Source organism: Coffea eugenioides, chromosome 4 (genome assembly GCF_003713205.1).
Source record: "Coffea eugenioides isolate CCC68of chromosome 4, Ceug_1.0, whole genome shotgun sequence".
NCBI lineage: Eukaryota > Viridiplantae > Streptophyta > Magnoliopsida > Gentianales > Rubiaceae > Coffea > Coffea eugenioides.
In genome coordinates this window covers 38,084,416-38,100,119 of record NC_040038.1, presented here as the reverse complement: position 1 = coordinate 38,100,119, position 15,704 = coordinate 38,084,416, and the positions used below count along the sequence as shown (strand labels likewise).

The following is a 15,704-nucleotide window of genomic DNA, read 5'->3' as shown; positions in this document are numbered from 1 at the left end:
CCAAAAGCGTTCTGTTCATACGTTTAGCCACATCATTTTGTTGAGGCGTCATCCTGATGGTGTGATGCCGAACAATTCCTTCATTCTTGCAGAATTCATTAAATTCACCTTCACAAAATTTCATGCCATTATCTGTCCTGAGCCGCTTAATGTGTTTTCTTGTTTGCTTCTCAATTAAAACTTTTCATTGCTTGAAAGTTAGGAAAACATCATTTTTATGCTTAAGAAAATATACCCAAACTTTCCTTGAATAATCATCAATGAAAGTCAACATGTACCTGGCACCTCCTTTAGAAGAATCACGAGAAGGCCCCCAGAGGTCTGAATGAATGTAGTCCAAAGTTCCTTTTGTCCTGTGAACTGCCGGCAACTGGAAGCTAACTCTCTTCTGCTTTCCAAAAATGCGATGTTCACAGAGTCCCATCTTTCCAATACTTTGACTACCAAGAAGACCTCGTTTGCATAAAATAGATAAGCCCTTCTCGCTCATGTGCCCCAATCTCATGTGCCATAATTTGGTAAAATCAGAATCAGACAAAGTGGATGTAGAAACAGCAGCAGCACCTGTAACAGTAGATCCCTGCAAAATATATAAAGTACCAGATCTGTGTGCCTTCATAACAACAAGAGCTCCTCGACTGATTTTGAGAACTCCATCTCCACCTGAATACCTGTACCCAATAGACTCAAGAGTGCCTAAAGAGATGAGATTTTTCTTCAAATCTGGAACATGTCTAACATCTGTGAGCGTCTTCACAATACCATCGTACATTTTAATCCGGATTGTACCTTTGCCAACAACTTTACAAACAGCGTTGTTGCCCATTAAGACAACTCCACCTTCAGTTGATTCATATAATGAAAACCAGTCCCTATTGGGACACATATGATATGAACAACCCGAATCTAAAATCCACTCATTGTTAGACCTAAAAATATTTTCCGTTGCACAGAAAATGGTTCCATCATCAGCTGCTATACTAGCTTCAGCGGATTCAGTATTTTTCTCAACAAATTTCCCTTTTTGCTTTTCTTTATTTTTCAATTTAAAGCAATCAGAGATAACATGGCCCTTCTTTTTACAATAATTGTACACTACATTTTTATGTCTGGACTTGGATCTACTTCTATTTTCTGTGTTTCTCTTTTCAGATCTACCCCGAACAAACAAGCCATCGGCTTGACTCCCACTAGTTTCCCCAGTAATGTCCCTATCTATCTGCTTTTTAGATTTTAATGCAGATTTAATTTTCCGATACGAAATTGTTTCCTTTCCATAAATCATAGTATCGCGGAAATGCTTAAAAGACTGGGGAAGGGAACACAAAAGTAATAGGGTTTGATCTTCATCATCAATTTTCGAATCTATATTCCCCAAATCCATAATAATGGAATCAAATTTATCAAGATGGGAGAGTATAGATGTACCTTCAGACATCCGAAGCATGTACAAACTCTGCTTCAAATATAGCCGATTCTCGACTGTCTTCTTCATATACAAGGCTTTCAATTTATCCCACATAGCCTTGGCCGAAGTCTCCGTTGCTACCTCACGCAATACCTCATCGGAGAGATTTAAGATTATACTGGATCTGGCCTTCTTATCCATATCGACGAAATCCGCATCCTTTACATCTTCTGGTTTGTTCTCGATTCCGTGAATCGCTAGATCAACTCCATCTTGAACAAGAATGGCCTCCATCTTGAGCTGCCACATTCCGAAGTTGACATTCCTGTCGAATTTTTCGACAACCGTCTTTGTTATCATCATTGTTGCCACAAAAATCTGTAACTTGTAGTTTGTCTCAAAAAACTGGCGAAACAAATATGCAAGTCTCGTGAGTGGGACCCACAGGGTGAGCGGGCCCCACGAGATAAGCGGGCCCTACGGGATGAAAGGACCCCACAAGGTGAGCGGGCCCCACGGATAAACGGACCCCACAGGATGAGTGGGCCCCACAGGATGGACGGGCCCCACCAGATGAACCTGTCTTGCAAAATATAATAACCAGCTCTGATACCAGTTTGTTAGGACCGCCCAGGAAATAGACAAATCCAAGTTAGGACAAAATAGGCGGTATAACTGACCATATAATAGATAGGCGGTAGATACCAGCCATATAATAATTAGGCGGTAAAATCGACCATATAAAGACGGATAACAAAGCAAATAAAAGACACAGAAGATTTACGTGGTTCGGTCAAATTGACCTACGTCCACGGGCGAGGGAGGAGCAATATTTCTACTATGAAGAAGAAATACAAAAGCCGTAGGAAAGTGGTTCCTAGGCCAATAAGGCACTTACAAAAGAGTTTAGAAAATATTCCTAAACTCAAAATAAGAGAGTCTAAAATATTTGACTAAATGGGCTAAATGACTCAAGAAGCTAATAGCCCATATAACTCTCTTAAGTGGTGCACATCAAACGTTCAATGGCCTCTTCTATTTATAGGGATCAAGAGGGAAGCCTTCCGTTTCTGGTTTTCGATGTGGGACGCAAAACTCTGCCACACAAGTCAAGCCGCAATGCTTGACAATTCAACACATCTTAACAGGCTCTGGCACAGGTTTACATGGAAAATCCTCTATCCGTTAGTCTCTTGGCTAGTTCTAGGCTGGGAGATATATGGCCATAAGCCAGCCATGGAAACATGAGAACCTTAAGCTGAGAAGTAACAACAACTGGTTTGGGAGGGGTGGGCTATGAATTTTCTAACCGAATTTGCTATTATCTGTCAAATACTCATATGCTTGACCTTGGACTTTGCTAATCGAAGCTCCATTGGTCGGCAGCAAGAATTAACAAATTATGAATATATCCAAGATTCCATTAATAATTCCATTTAAGAATTCATGGTATAATATGAATAGATATTTTATAGAAATGATAATATAATTATAATGGATAGAAACTAAAATTAGCTTGCAATGAAATGAATGTTTTGATAGTAGAAAAATATTTGCAACATATCAACAAATATATCAGAAAATATTTTCATTGACAAACCAAACACCGGAAAATTATGAAAAAAAGAATTTGGAAAATATTTTCACTTAATAACCAAACACTGGAAAATTATGGGGAAGGAAGTGATTTTCCAGGAAAATGACTTCGATGGAAAATATTTTCCCTTTCAGTTCAACCAAACGGACCTTTATAATAAAAAATTTTCACCTACATTACTACAGTAAAATATTTCAAAAACACCTTCAAAAATAGTTAATCCAAACAGATTGTTTGGATTGTAATTTTTAACAAAAAAATTTTATATTTTTTGTGAGCAAAATTTTTAACATTATATAGATCAAAATCGTTATAATATATTTTATTACAAAAATTTCTAAAAATAGCAATCCTAACCGGTTTAGACCATGTAGGAGCAGGGACGGGGAATAATGGCATAATGCTGCCTGAAATTGTGTCTTGAATACTTAGAAAACTGTGACAGACAAATATTGAAACATTGGCTCAAGAGTATGTTGCCAGCCCTGATTAAGCCCATGACTTTGACAGAGCTGAACGGAACGAGCTTGAGAACTAGTTCCTTCCTGGAGCTCCGAGGCCCCTTGTGTCCTCCGATCATTGTTTCTAATTCTCATCAAATCATGAAATTGGAAACATGCATGCATAAACAACCTGCTCAGCCTCAGACTCCCCTTCATCTATCTCCCAGCTGATGATTGTAAATTCTGGATAGATCATACATTTGTTTTGCAAGAAAACAAACCGCCATGTTCGAATGATAATATCCTGTAGCGATTTGATATATATGAGGTAAAAAGATGATTGAAAAATGTGCTAATGAAAAACTACGGGAGAATCAGAAGTTCAACGTGTATGTATTTTTTACTTTCCTTTTCTTTTGTTGAACATATGGATTGAATTTCCACATCATTAATTTGTAATGGCAACTCTCTTGGCTGACACTTCAAGTTAGAATGCCGTTTAAGTTGGTCATGAGGAAAAGGGAAGGTTGTGCAAGCTTGTAAAAGGGAACCTGAAAATACCCTTTAAATTAATTGAACAGGGAAAAAGGGAAAGAGCAAATAGCAAAACAAGTCACAAAAAAAAATTTTTTGTCAAAAAAAGTCAAAAAAATTCTTTTTTTTAGGTCATTTTGTCAAAAGCCGCTATTAAAATAGCCAAAATTAACTTAAAAAGGTACACTTTTACGAATTCGGTGAGTTTTTTCTTCTGAATGGTTTTACAATTTTTTTTTCTGAATGATTGATTGTGGGTAATTTTGTTAATAGATTGAAAAGCACAGTAGGCAAACTTTGTGAGACATTTCTGGATAAAATGCTTTAGTGCAACAAATATGTGTAGCACAATTCGAGTATATTATGTCTTACTATATATATACTATAAGATAAGCAAAGGGCTAAAGTTACTGTAGCAACTTTCCTTACTAATACGTGGCACTATGGGTGAATTTTGAGCTTTTTCTATGGACTTGATATTGTCTTATGGATTTGGCATTACTTTATAAGGTTAACCAGGGGAGCAAAGTCCTCTACTCACAATTATAAGGTTGAAATACTTTTAATAGACTTTTCAAACTGTAGATTTTGAAGAAATATAATTTAACTATCATTTACATGATCATTTCAAGTTATATTTGATATATTAACTTAATTTTTAATTGGATTACGACATTATTATCATTATTATTTGAATTTATATTTATATTTATTCATTATAAATTGTTATCTAAAGTTATATTTGACAAAGTTGCACTAGTTAAAAATCATCGAATTGCATGGATTTTTTCAAATTGTTATATTGTTTGACATTTTGTTATTTTGTTAATGTAACGGAAAAGATTATTTAAAACTAATTCCATCTTATTATAAAGAAAAATATTATTACTGCTGCTTAATGTAGTGTGCATTTTTCAGTTTCAAATTTATTTTAATTTGTTTATATTAAAATATTTGGCAGCATTTGACTTCATGTTCATATATTTTTGTTATCAATTCTATTTTAATTCATTTATAGTTTAACATGTGTTTTTTATGACAGTTAATTTTTTCCTTTCTTAATCAAAGGAATGCATTAACATCTAAATGACAAAAATATGTGTATCTCTATTATATTTGATTAAATGCTCTTTGTTGTTGTTTTCGTGGTAATAGTTAGATTTGCATTTTTTTTCCTATTTGTTATAAGTTTCAATTTGGAGAGAAAAAGTTTTTCCAAACTTATTGCATTATTAGATTTTAACAAGCCAACTTACACATTACGTGGTTCTTCTATTTTCCTTTGCTTTGCTTGTAATAAGTTATAAGTCAAATAATACAATCATTCTTCAACAACTCAACTTATTCTCAATTACCTAACCAGATCAGATATTTATATTTTTCTTTAAAGTTAGTTTGTCTTTCATAAGAAAGTTAACATTTTGATGAATTATCAATTGTACTTCATCTATTTATAACAATTAGATTGAAAGACAAAGTAATAGCTTAGTTTAGCTTTCATAGACTACTTTTTTAGATAAAATTATTATTGTGATTTATTTCCTTCTTGTTTTATTTCCTTCTCATTCTCACATAGCAGAGAGTAAGCTTCTTTCACCTTCTTGTTTCCTCACATTTGGTAATACAAATTTTCTTACTTTTTACTTCAGCAAATCTGTGGATTTATATCTTACTATAGTAACATATACTTTCTTTTGCATGTTTTGTGTTTTCCTTTTCAGCATTATTTACACAAGTAAATCTTATATACACTGACAGTGTATATACTATCACCGTTTGATTCATGACATATGTGCAAAAGTTGAATTTCAAATTTAAATTTTACATAGTTGTCATTCATCCAACGCTAAAAGTGTATACACTGTCAGTGTAAAAAAGATTAATCCTACTTACACTACTCAAGATTTTTGCTTTGCCTTTCACTTTACTTTGGGTTAGTCACTTCACTTATAATTAGCATGCCTAAGGTGATAAAATGCTAGTTAATTATATATAGAAACCAAAAAAAAAAAAAAAAATCACCCGCAAGAAACCATTCAACGTGAAAAAGGAGAAAATATATATATCATTCTATGAAACACTGACGCGTGGAGGATTCACATATTTGCCACAGAACCTGATTGTAGACGTTGAAGTGCTAGGCGAATTGCTGCTGTAAGCCATTCTTGAAACTCTTGAAAGGTCGTATAAAAGAAACATTTATTGAAACAGCCTTAGTCAAAACTCGGCTGCTGCTAAGTCCTGCTCAACTTCTTATATAATTCACTCCAGTCCCTGAGATGAATTAAACGAACCAGGGATTCTTGTCCTGAGGCTCAAGCTCATTCTCATCGAATCATCATATGATTAATTGTCATTCATGCATACATACCCGAGATACAAGAACCTAACTCTAGAAGGTTGCAGCGCGCCTCAACCATCGAATCAGAAGCTGGGAATAAAACCTTCTCGTCCTGAAAAATAGTGCCAGTGCAACGAGGAATCCGAGGAGAGTAACAGATGCCAAGATGAAGAAAGATGAAATGAAGCAGTACTTGCCGTAGCATGTATTTTCTTCGCCTGCAGCATGTCTGTCATAAATGTAGCCAATAACTCTAACAGAGAGGACGTAAGATCCAATGGGACTGGCCACAGCTATCGTGTTGAATATCGTACCCAAATGTCGGACTCCAAATATCTCGGAGGTAATGGTAGGCATCAAGGACCATTGAGAGCCATAGCATACACCGACTAACACCGAACCGATGAACAAGTTCCCAGAAAATCCAGAAGCAATAACCACATGGCCAGCGGTCATGGCTGCTAGCGTAAGAGCCATGAGCAAAGGCCTTGCCCAGCCTCTCCTGTGGAGGAAAATATCCGATGCATATCCAGCTCCAAAGCGGCCTAAAAAGTTCCAGATGCTCCACAACGAAACCAGTGTACTCCTCTCGACAGTTGAGTAGCCAAGAGATTGTCCTATTTGGCTGATGTTGTTTGTTGTGGCCAGCCCTGAACCCATCCCACATATCATAGCAATGAACAGCAACCAGAAGTTGACAGTTCTCATTGCTTGGAAGAGGTTTAACTCCGCTCCAGGGTTGAGCATATCCTCAGAGCCGGATTTGTTTTGAACTTCATCATCATCAGGATGAATGTCCACGGGATTTGCAGGTTGAGACGACGTTGTCTCCTGCTTAATTGGCTCAGCCTCATCCATCAAAGGAGTCCCGACGGAAGATGTGTATGCAAGGTTCAGTGAGCTATCACTCTGAGCTTTACATGCAACACCAAGGGGTGAAGACAGCAGAGAAAGGAGAACAAGAAAGGTAATGATTCGAGACCATAGTGGCAAAGTGACGGCATTTTCCAAGATTATTAGGATCATAAGGTAGGCAGCAACGACCAGGGAAACTACAGAGAAGCCATTCAAATATTTCTTCTCATCTCTGGTGCGTGCTGCTGCATCAATCTTGACCAACCACATAAGCAAGATGGAAATGAGAGTAGGAAGCAGTGCGAGGATTAACAAGAAAGTGCAAGGATTGCCTTCAAACAAAGTGTCGTACACTTGAATTACAACTGCTCCGCTCAAGCCTAAAAATCCCTGCCCAGACAAGAATGCAAGGGTATGATGACTTTTCAATACACCCTCTGTGTAGCTCCGAACACGCATGTAAACTTGACAACAATTAACCCCCAAAAAAGGCGAATAGGAGAATAACTTTTGTTTCTTTTTAACGTTTTGGAAGAATAGGAGAGTAACCTTTATACTTCTTTTTAACGTTTTGGTAGTTAGCTGAGAAGTAATATGTACATATATTAGTTCCTCAAATTTCCTTCAAGTACTGCCTTTATTCTACACGTTAGTTCCTCAAATTTCTCTCAATGCTACATATATTTTACACGTTGGTTGAGGATCACTGGGGCATAATAGATGCCATAGTCTTCCAAGCCTATTGTAGTTTTAAGAAACACTTTTTGAAAAAAAAATTGGGTTTACAAAAAAGAGAAAAAAAAAGGAGCTGTAAAACTTAACTGAGCATTTTGTCACAACAGCAATGGCATTAATATCCTTATACTATATAAGAATGAGTTTTGGTCAAAGGGAGTTTTGAATTTCAACCGCATTGGTAAGGGTATTTTGGAAATGTGAAATAATGTGTTGCTTTTTTAAAGTGTTTTGTACAACTCATGGCAACATGTGTTTGGGTATGTTTACAGAGATGCCCTCATGTTGTACATTTAAAGTTTGTATTGTAGATAGAGTACAATTTATGATGAATTCTTTTGTCATACATTTCCAAAAATGGGGTTGTGTCTTTTTATGGGTATTTTGGGAATGTATGATTATTTTGGTTATCTTTTTATCGGTGGGTACAAGTGATAATAGCCTTTGTGTGGCTGTAATTAGTTAAACGTCCTTAGTATCTAATTAAATTGGGGAGAATGTGGTTTAGTAGGTAATTAGTGAAAGGAATTAATGAGGGAAGGGTATTTTGGGAATGCGAGTTTGTTGTACTGCTCTTTTTAACAATTGGTACAACTCATAATAGCTTTTGTCTTGGTGTAATTACATTAAGGTGGTGAGTTGCAAATTAAAGGTTGGAGAACATGGTCTGATGTAACTGATTAGACTTCTCGGCTGGCTAAATTCCATTCATTGCATGGGTTTATTGCAAATGATTTATTAGACACAATCATTAGGGATAATTGGCAGAAGTTGGCTAGATAGGTGTTACTATTCAAATTCTGCTGCTTCAACTTCATGTATTTGGCTTACGGTCTTTACTGTTTCCAACCATTCTAGGACCAGGATGGTTAAGAAAAAATTAATGCTAATTATTGAAAAATTTAAAGTATCAAGTGTTGGACATCTGTTCATCCCCTTTTCTCAGTTTTTGGGTTTGCTCAACAAAGGTATTGTTGTTTGCAACCATCTTTCATCCATTTGAAGACAAATCATAACAATCAATTGACTTTTAGTTTTTTGAATTGTATTTTTTTGCGTTGCTTGTATTTGTGGTAGGAACAGGATTCATAGGAAGAGTGTTACATACTTACATCTCCAAGCTAAGGTATGTTGAAGTGGTATTTTTTTACATTGAAATTTGTCATAATTTGCAAATAACTTGTGATATATGTATAACTGCTTTCTATGCACATGTTAATATATTTAATTAGGTCATACTAATGCATTAACAATATCAGCCTCATGTGTGTGAGGAAAAGTTTTGTAGGGAATATTTGGAATAAGGTAACCAAAATTTTATCCTTTCTGCTGAATCTTTTAAATTCTTTTGATATATATGTAGTTAGTTCTGGAATTGATTTTGGTGTGAGTGTATACTTAGTGATACTAATTAGTTTGGTGACAGAGCTCGTTCATTTATGTATTTGGTTATATATATGATTGTCTGATTTCTGGGAATCCTTGATTCATTTGGTGGGTAGTTTGACCTTTGTACTGCTGATTTGCTATGGTGATAAAGTTGATTCATATATGTGATCATGTGATAATTAATTTTGGTAGTTTGATCTTCTGCTATTAAACTTATGACTTGATGTGCGACGGATCTAGACGAGCACCAAGTTGGGATGATTTGCGGAACTTTGACCCTTCTAGAATCACAAGCCACGAACTAAGGAGATTCCTTAACCCAAGACTGGCAAATTTAGTGAACCAAAAGTATAGTTAGAAGAACGCCACAATCAAGGAGACTACTTGATTGATAAGTTCGATGAACAACTTGAGATTAATTCTCAAGTATTCAAAGGAAATTCTCTTGAGGCAAGAGAGAGTGAATCAACTCACGAATATTTTGTAAAAACCTGAATATCCTTCATGAATGAATACCTAGGCTATATATAGCCTTACAAGACAAAACCCTAGACCGTCAATGGACGATCTTGCCCTTCATTAAGGGTGTAGTTGTCCAAGTTGTATTAACTTAATATCTAACAACTAATTAACTAATCTAAGACTCAGAATTCGGCCAAAGGTAAAGTGTAATTGACCGAAATTATTTAATGCTAACAAACAACTAATAATGGTAACTAAAAACCTAATTAACAAGCTAGTGATCCGCGACTAGTCTTCGCTTGATTCTTCAACTTGAAGGAAAGTGTATAAAGTAGTTTCTTCATGGTGTAATCCTTCAATGGTCCTCAAGTCATCCCCAATTCGTTCTTGAATCGTGCAAACAAGAGCTTGAAGTGATTCTTGGATTTTTCTAGCGCACGCCGTGTAGTTGGACCACTTGGTATTTGCATGACTTGGGCACTAGAAGTTCAAGCAGCCGTGAGCCCCTCCTCATTAGTCCCCTCCTCTTGAAGGCGATTTGTCCCCAAATCAAACTCATCGTCTGCATGAAAAGGACTCAAGTCAGAGACATTAAATGTAGCATGTACTTCATACTCACCTGGAAGTTCAAGTTTGTAGGCATTGTCATTTATACGCTCCAGGACTTGGAATGGGCCATCCCCCCTTGGGAGTAGCTTGCTACGACGTTTGAGTGGGAACCTCTCCTTGCGCATGTGGATCCATACCCAATCACCAGGCTCAAAGACCATCTTGCGGCGCCCCTTGTTGGCACTTTGGATGTATTGAAGTGTACGCTTCTCGATGTTGGCTCGCACCTTAGTGTGTAACTCACGTACATATGCAGCTTTGTTCTTACCATCCAAGTTAACTCTCTCATGAACAGGTAAAGGAGTTAAATCCAAAGGTGTGAGAGGGTTAAAGCCATACACGATTTCAAAAGGGGAGTAATGTGTGGCAGAATGAACAGTGCGATTGTATGCAAACTCCACATGTGGTAAACAATCTTCCCAAGATTTAATGTTATTTTTTATAATTGCGCGCAATAGGGTAGATAAAGTCCTATTAACCACTTCGGTTTGACCATCCGTTTGTGGGTGACTAGAAGTAGAAAATAGTAACTTAGTACCTAGTTTACACCACAAAGTTTTCCAAAAATAGCTAAGGAATTTGGCGTCCCTATCAGAAACAATAGTGCGTGGCATGCCATGTAATCTAACTATCTCATGAAAGAATAAATCTGCAACATGCTTAGCATCATCTGTTTTATGACAAGGAATAAAATGGGCCATTTTGGAAAAGCGGTCAACTACCACATAGATTGAGTCATGGCCTTTTCTAGTCCTAGGCAGTCCAAGCACAAAATCCATTGACAGATCAACCCATGGTTCATGTGGAATAGGTAAAGGTGTATAGAGACCATAAGGGTGTACCTTTGATTTTGCTTGGTGACAAGTCACGCACCTTTCAATGTGTCGTTCCACGTCACTCCTCATGCGTGGCCAGAAGAAATGTTCTTGGAGAATCATTAAGGTCTTGGCAATGCCGAAGTGTCCCATTAGCCCTCCTCCATGAGATTCTCGTACTAGGAGTGTGCGCATGGAGCTCTTGGGAATGCAAAGCTTGTCCTTGTAGTATAGGAACCCCTGAGAGATGAAATAATGCTCACGAGAGTGTCGTGGCAAGGCTGTGAGAACCCGTAATTTTCATTTTCTAGGTTTTATTATTTTTCATGATTTGTTTTCTGCATTTTCGTGACTAGAAATTTTTTTTTCTAGATAATTTTAAGGAGCAGATATAATTTTTAGATGATTTTTTCTAGTATCGAATAGATTTTGAGAAATTAAGAGCATATTCCGGACGTGGGACCCACTAGTGCGAAAAGTTCGAAAAAATTCGGTCAACTAGATTAAGTTTTGAATACTGGAATTAATTTATCGGGTGTTAAGAGATAAGTAGAGAGTGCTAAGTGGATTGATATAAGGGAGACAAGGTAGTTGAGCATTTAATAAAAGGTGACAAGTGTCACCATTTGATTGGGCTTACTTTAAGACTTTCTTACCATTGACTTAAATAACCAAAAATGACCCAAAAATCATCAAAAATAGCTTCAAGGTGGCCGACTTCTCTCAAGCTCATAAGGGAAGAAACTCTCCACAATTTTGGTCTACAATCTTGCTCAATCTCTCACATCAACCGATTAATCTTCCAATTATTCCATAAAACACCTTCAAGTAGTGATTGTGAGTTGTTTGGTGAAGTTATTTGGAAAGTTGTGGTGGTCCATAGTTCTCTCCCTCTTGTTTTAAAGGTAAGTTGTGTAGAACCACCCTCCTCCTTTAATTGATGCTCAAATCATGCTTAGTGGAAGTAGAAGATGCAAGTTTGTGGATTAATTCTTGATTTGTGGTTGAAATGATGAATTTTTATTATTTTTGGGAAATTTTCTGTTTTAATATAAGCATGATGGTGTGGCTATCTATGATGTTTGGAAATGTTCTATAATGAGTATAGGAGGTGGGAAAAGTGATTAATTGCAACTAATTTTGGTTTTGGAAGAAAATTGGAAAATCTAGGGTTCTTAAGGGTGCATTCTGTCCGAAATTTTAGGTACTAGATAGAGGCCGAATTGGCCTTAGCTCAAAACATGAAAGTTGTAGGGCATAACATTTTAGAGGTGTCTACAAAATTTCAGGTCAATCGGAGTTGAGTGGACTGAGATAAGTTGAAATTACTATTGCTGTTCTGTTTTACCCGAAATTGGGATTTGCGACTGTAATGGGTTGTTTTGAATTGGGTGTTGAGGCCTTCTGATGAAATTTAGCCCTGTTTGTTAGCTTTCATCTGGTTTTGGAATTTCTGGATTTGGACATGTAGAGCCTGAGTTATGATGTTTCCGCTAGAATGCATTTTGGTGAATCCGTTTTACGTTGTTGATGAGGTATCTTGCATTTTTGACCTGTTTGCACTCAAAACTGGGTTGAGTGACCTTCTGTGATGTTGTAGCCCTATATTTTAGCTTCGAGATGGTGGGTCTTACACCCTCATCCGATAATCGTAGTGAAATTGGTGTCATTACCGCAAAATGACGTCAAAACTGTATTTTTTTCCGGGCCAATGCTAGTTACATTTCCAAAATTTTTGGTTTCCTCTATTGTTTATATATGCTTATGGAACCCTATTGGGGTCATGTTTGGCCTTGGTTGATGACTCGTTATCGAGTCTCATTATATTTGTTTGCATGTTTTTAGGGCGTGACGGTGGTGCACAACGTTCTTTGGACTAAAGTGCTTGAAACCACATTGTGCTAGCTTGGTGAGTGTACTACTCACTTATGTGTTATTATATGACTTTGATACTTGAACTTGAGATGTTGAATGTTACTTGATTGAAGTGAGAGTGTACTTTATCACTTTCACTTATTGTTTCGCATGTTATTGGAAAGTTATTAGAATGCTATATGAAATGTTATATGAGATGAAATACATGACTTGATGTCGTTTGGACGAGTCTCCACGACTTCAATTATTATCCATGAGCTCAACCCCATTGGTAATTGATTGAATCGAGCCGGCGAGGGCTTGGTCGTGCCAATTAATGTACCTTGGGGCAACGTTATATGGAATCTTGTAGTATGAGAGACTCTTGATTCCGGTTTACTCGAGTAATACCACCATGCATGCGTTTGGATTTCGGGCCCGGTTGAGGAATGTTAGGTGGAAGGAGTGAAAGTTAAGTGAAGTCTACGGTCGGTTACTTTCAAACATTGACGGAGAGTCAATGAGACCCGATCAAGAATTCAAACGAGGAAAATGGCTCTTGAGAGCCACCCGTATCCTTTTATCCTCATTATTAATGTGTGGCTTTACTTATTTTTGGTAAATTGGACTGTTCAACTTGATGCATCTATGAACTTGGTGACTTGAGTTGTATTCTCACTGGGCATTTAGCTCACCCCGTTCCTTTTGTTTTCCTTACAGGAGTATGACTCTTTTGGAATGAATTTTGATAAATGGTTGCCGAATGAACTAGATGAATGTTTCTTTTGTATTGTTTTAAAATGGGACCCTAAATGTATCATTAGGGCCGTTTTCACTTTTGTTTTGGCAAACCACATATGTAGTGACTTTTGTATCACTTTTAAATGCCATTGTGGCTTGTAAATGTTTAATGTTATGTTGTATATGTATTTCGATGTTTGGTTGGGTTTCGAACGGGTCGGTTACTATTCATGGCCGACTCCGGATTTTGTTTCTTTTATTTTGGGTTGTTTTGCCCTTTTGCCTTGTTTACGCGTGTTATAAGTTCCGGAACGTGATAGATCGCTCTATACTGCACCGTTAGTCCTGGCGAGAGCTAGGCAGGCAGTCCGCTAACCTCTTTGGTTCGCCTTAGGGGAAGGTGGGGCTGTCACAGCAAGACGACAAAAATCTCACCAAAATCTGGGTCAGACGCATAAAAATCTTTAAGGAATTCAAAACCAAGCAACTTAGCGTCTAATGTAGTGATAAGGGTATGCCTTCGCGAGAGTGCATCAGCCACTACATTCGTCTTACCTGTCTTGTATTTGATTACAAAGGTAAAACTGTCAATGAAGGTAATCCATCTTGCATGTCGCTTACTCAACTTGTCTTGGGACTTGATATGCTTGAGCGACTCATGATCGGTGTGCAAGACAAACTCACGAGGGCGAAGGTAATGTTGCCATGTTTGTAGGGCTCGCACTAAGGCCATGAGTTCCTTATCATAGGTTGAGTAGTTTAGAGCAGCTCCATTTAACTTCTCGCTAAAGTAGGCAACTGGGCGGCCCTCTTGAAGTAAAACAGCTCCAATACCTATACCAGAAGCATCACACTCTACTTCAAAAGCTTTGTCAAAATTAGGTAAACTAAGAACAGGTGCATGTGTGAGCTTGTGTTTAAGTAATTGGAAGGACTTAGCTTGCTCCTCTCCCCAATGAAATTGCACATCTTTCTTGATAATTGATGTAAGTGGTGCAGCTATTGTGCTAAAATCCTTGACAAAACGCCTATAGAAGCTTGCCAAGCCATGGAAACTTCTCACCTCACTTACATTGGTAGGGGTTGGCCATTCACTAATAGCCTTCACCTTGTCTTGATCAACATGAATTCCCTGCTCACTAACAACATAGCCTAGGAAAACCAATTGATTTGTGGAAAAAGGTACACTTCTTAAGGTTAGCGTAGAGGCTTGCCTTGCGAAGTGCATCGAGGACCATTTGTAAATGCACAACATGCTCATCTAGAGTCTTACTATAGATCAAAATGTCATCAAAGTAAACGACCACAAATTTACCAATGAAAGAACGTAAAACATGATTCATGAGTCTCATAAAAGTACTTGGTGCATTGGTTAGCCCAAAAGGCATGACCAACCACTCAAAAAGTCCATGTTTTGTTTTAAATGCAGTTTTCCATTCGTCTCCTTCTTTCATGCGAATTTGATGGTAACTACTTTTCAAATCAATCTTAGTAAAAATGATAGCACCATGTAATTCATCAAGCATGTCATCCAAACGAGGTATGGGATGGCGGTACTTTACCGTTATGGCATTAATCGCCCTACAATCAGTGCACATTCTCCATCCTCCATCTTTCTTCGGAACAAGTAGAACTGGTACAGCACAAGGGCTTAGACTTTCTTGAATCCAACCCTTACTAAGCAACTCCTCCACTTGTCGTTGTTGCTCCTTGGTTTCCTCAGGATTGGTCCTATATGGTGCCTTGTTTGGAAGGGAAGAGCCAGGAATGAAATCAATTTGATGTTCAATTCCCCTTAATGGAGGCAAACCATTAGGTATATCCTCAGGAAAGATGTCTTGATACTCCTGTAAGAGGTTAGTAATAACACTAGGCAAAGAAGTATCAAGAGCATTAGTGAGTAAGGATTCCTTGCCAAATA

At 37.3% G+C, this 15,704-nt stretch overlaps 1 protein-coding gene across 1 annotated transcript; it reads right to left on the bottom strand.

The window, feature by feature from the left end:
- Positions 1-6,310: 6,310 nt before the first annotated feature.
- On the bottom strand, positions 6,311-7,637 carry LOC113769310 (protein NUCLEAR FUSION DEFECTIVE 4-like). Its single transcript, XM_027313770.1, has one exon. It carries the CDS (start codon positions 7,635-7,637, stop codon positions 6,375-6,377), a length of 1,263 nt encoding a protein of 420 aa, XP_027169571.1. The 3' UTR covers positions 6,311-6,374.
- Positions 7,638-15,704: the final 8,067 nt, after the last annotated feature.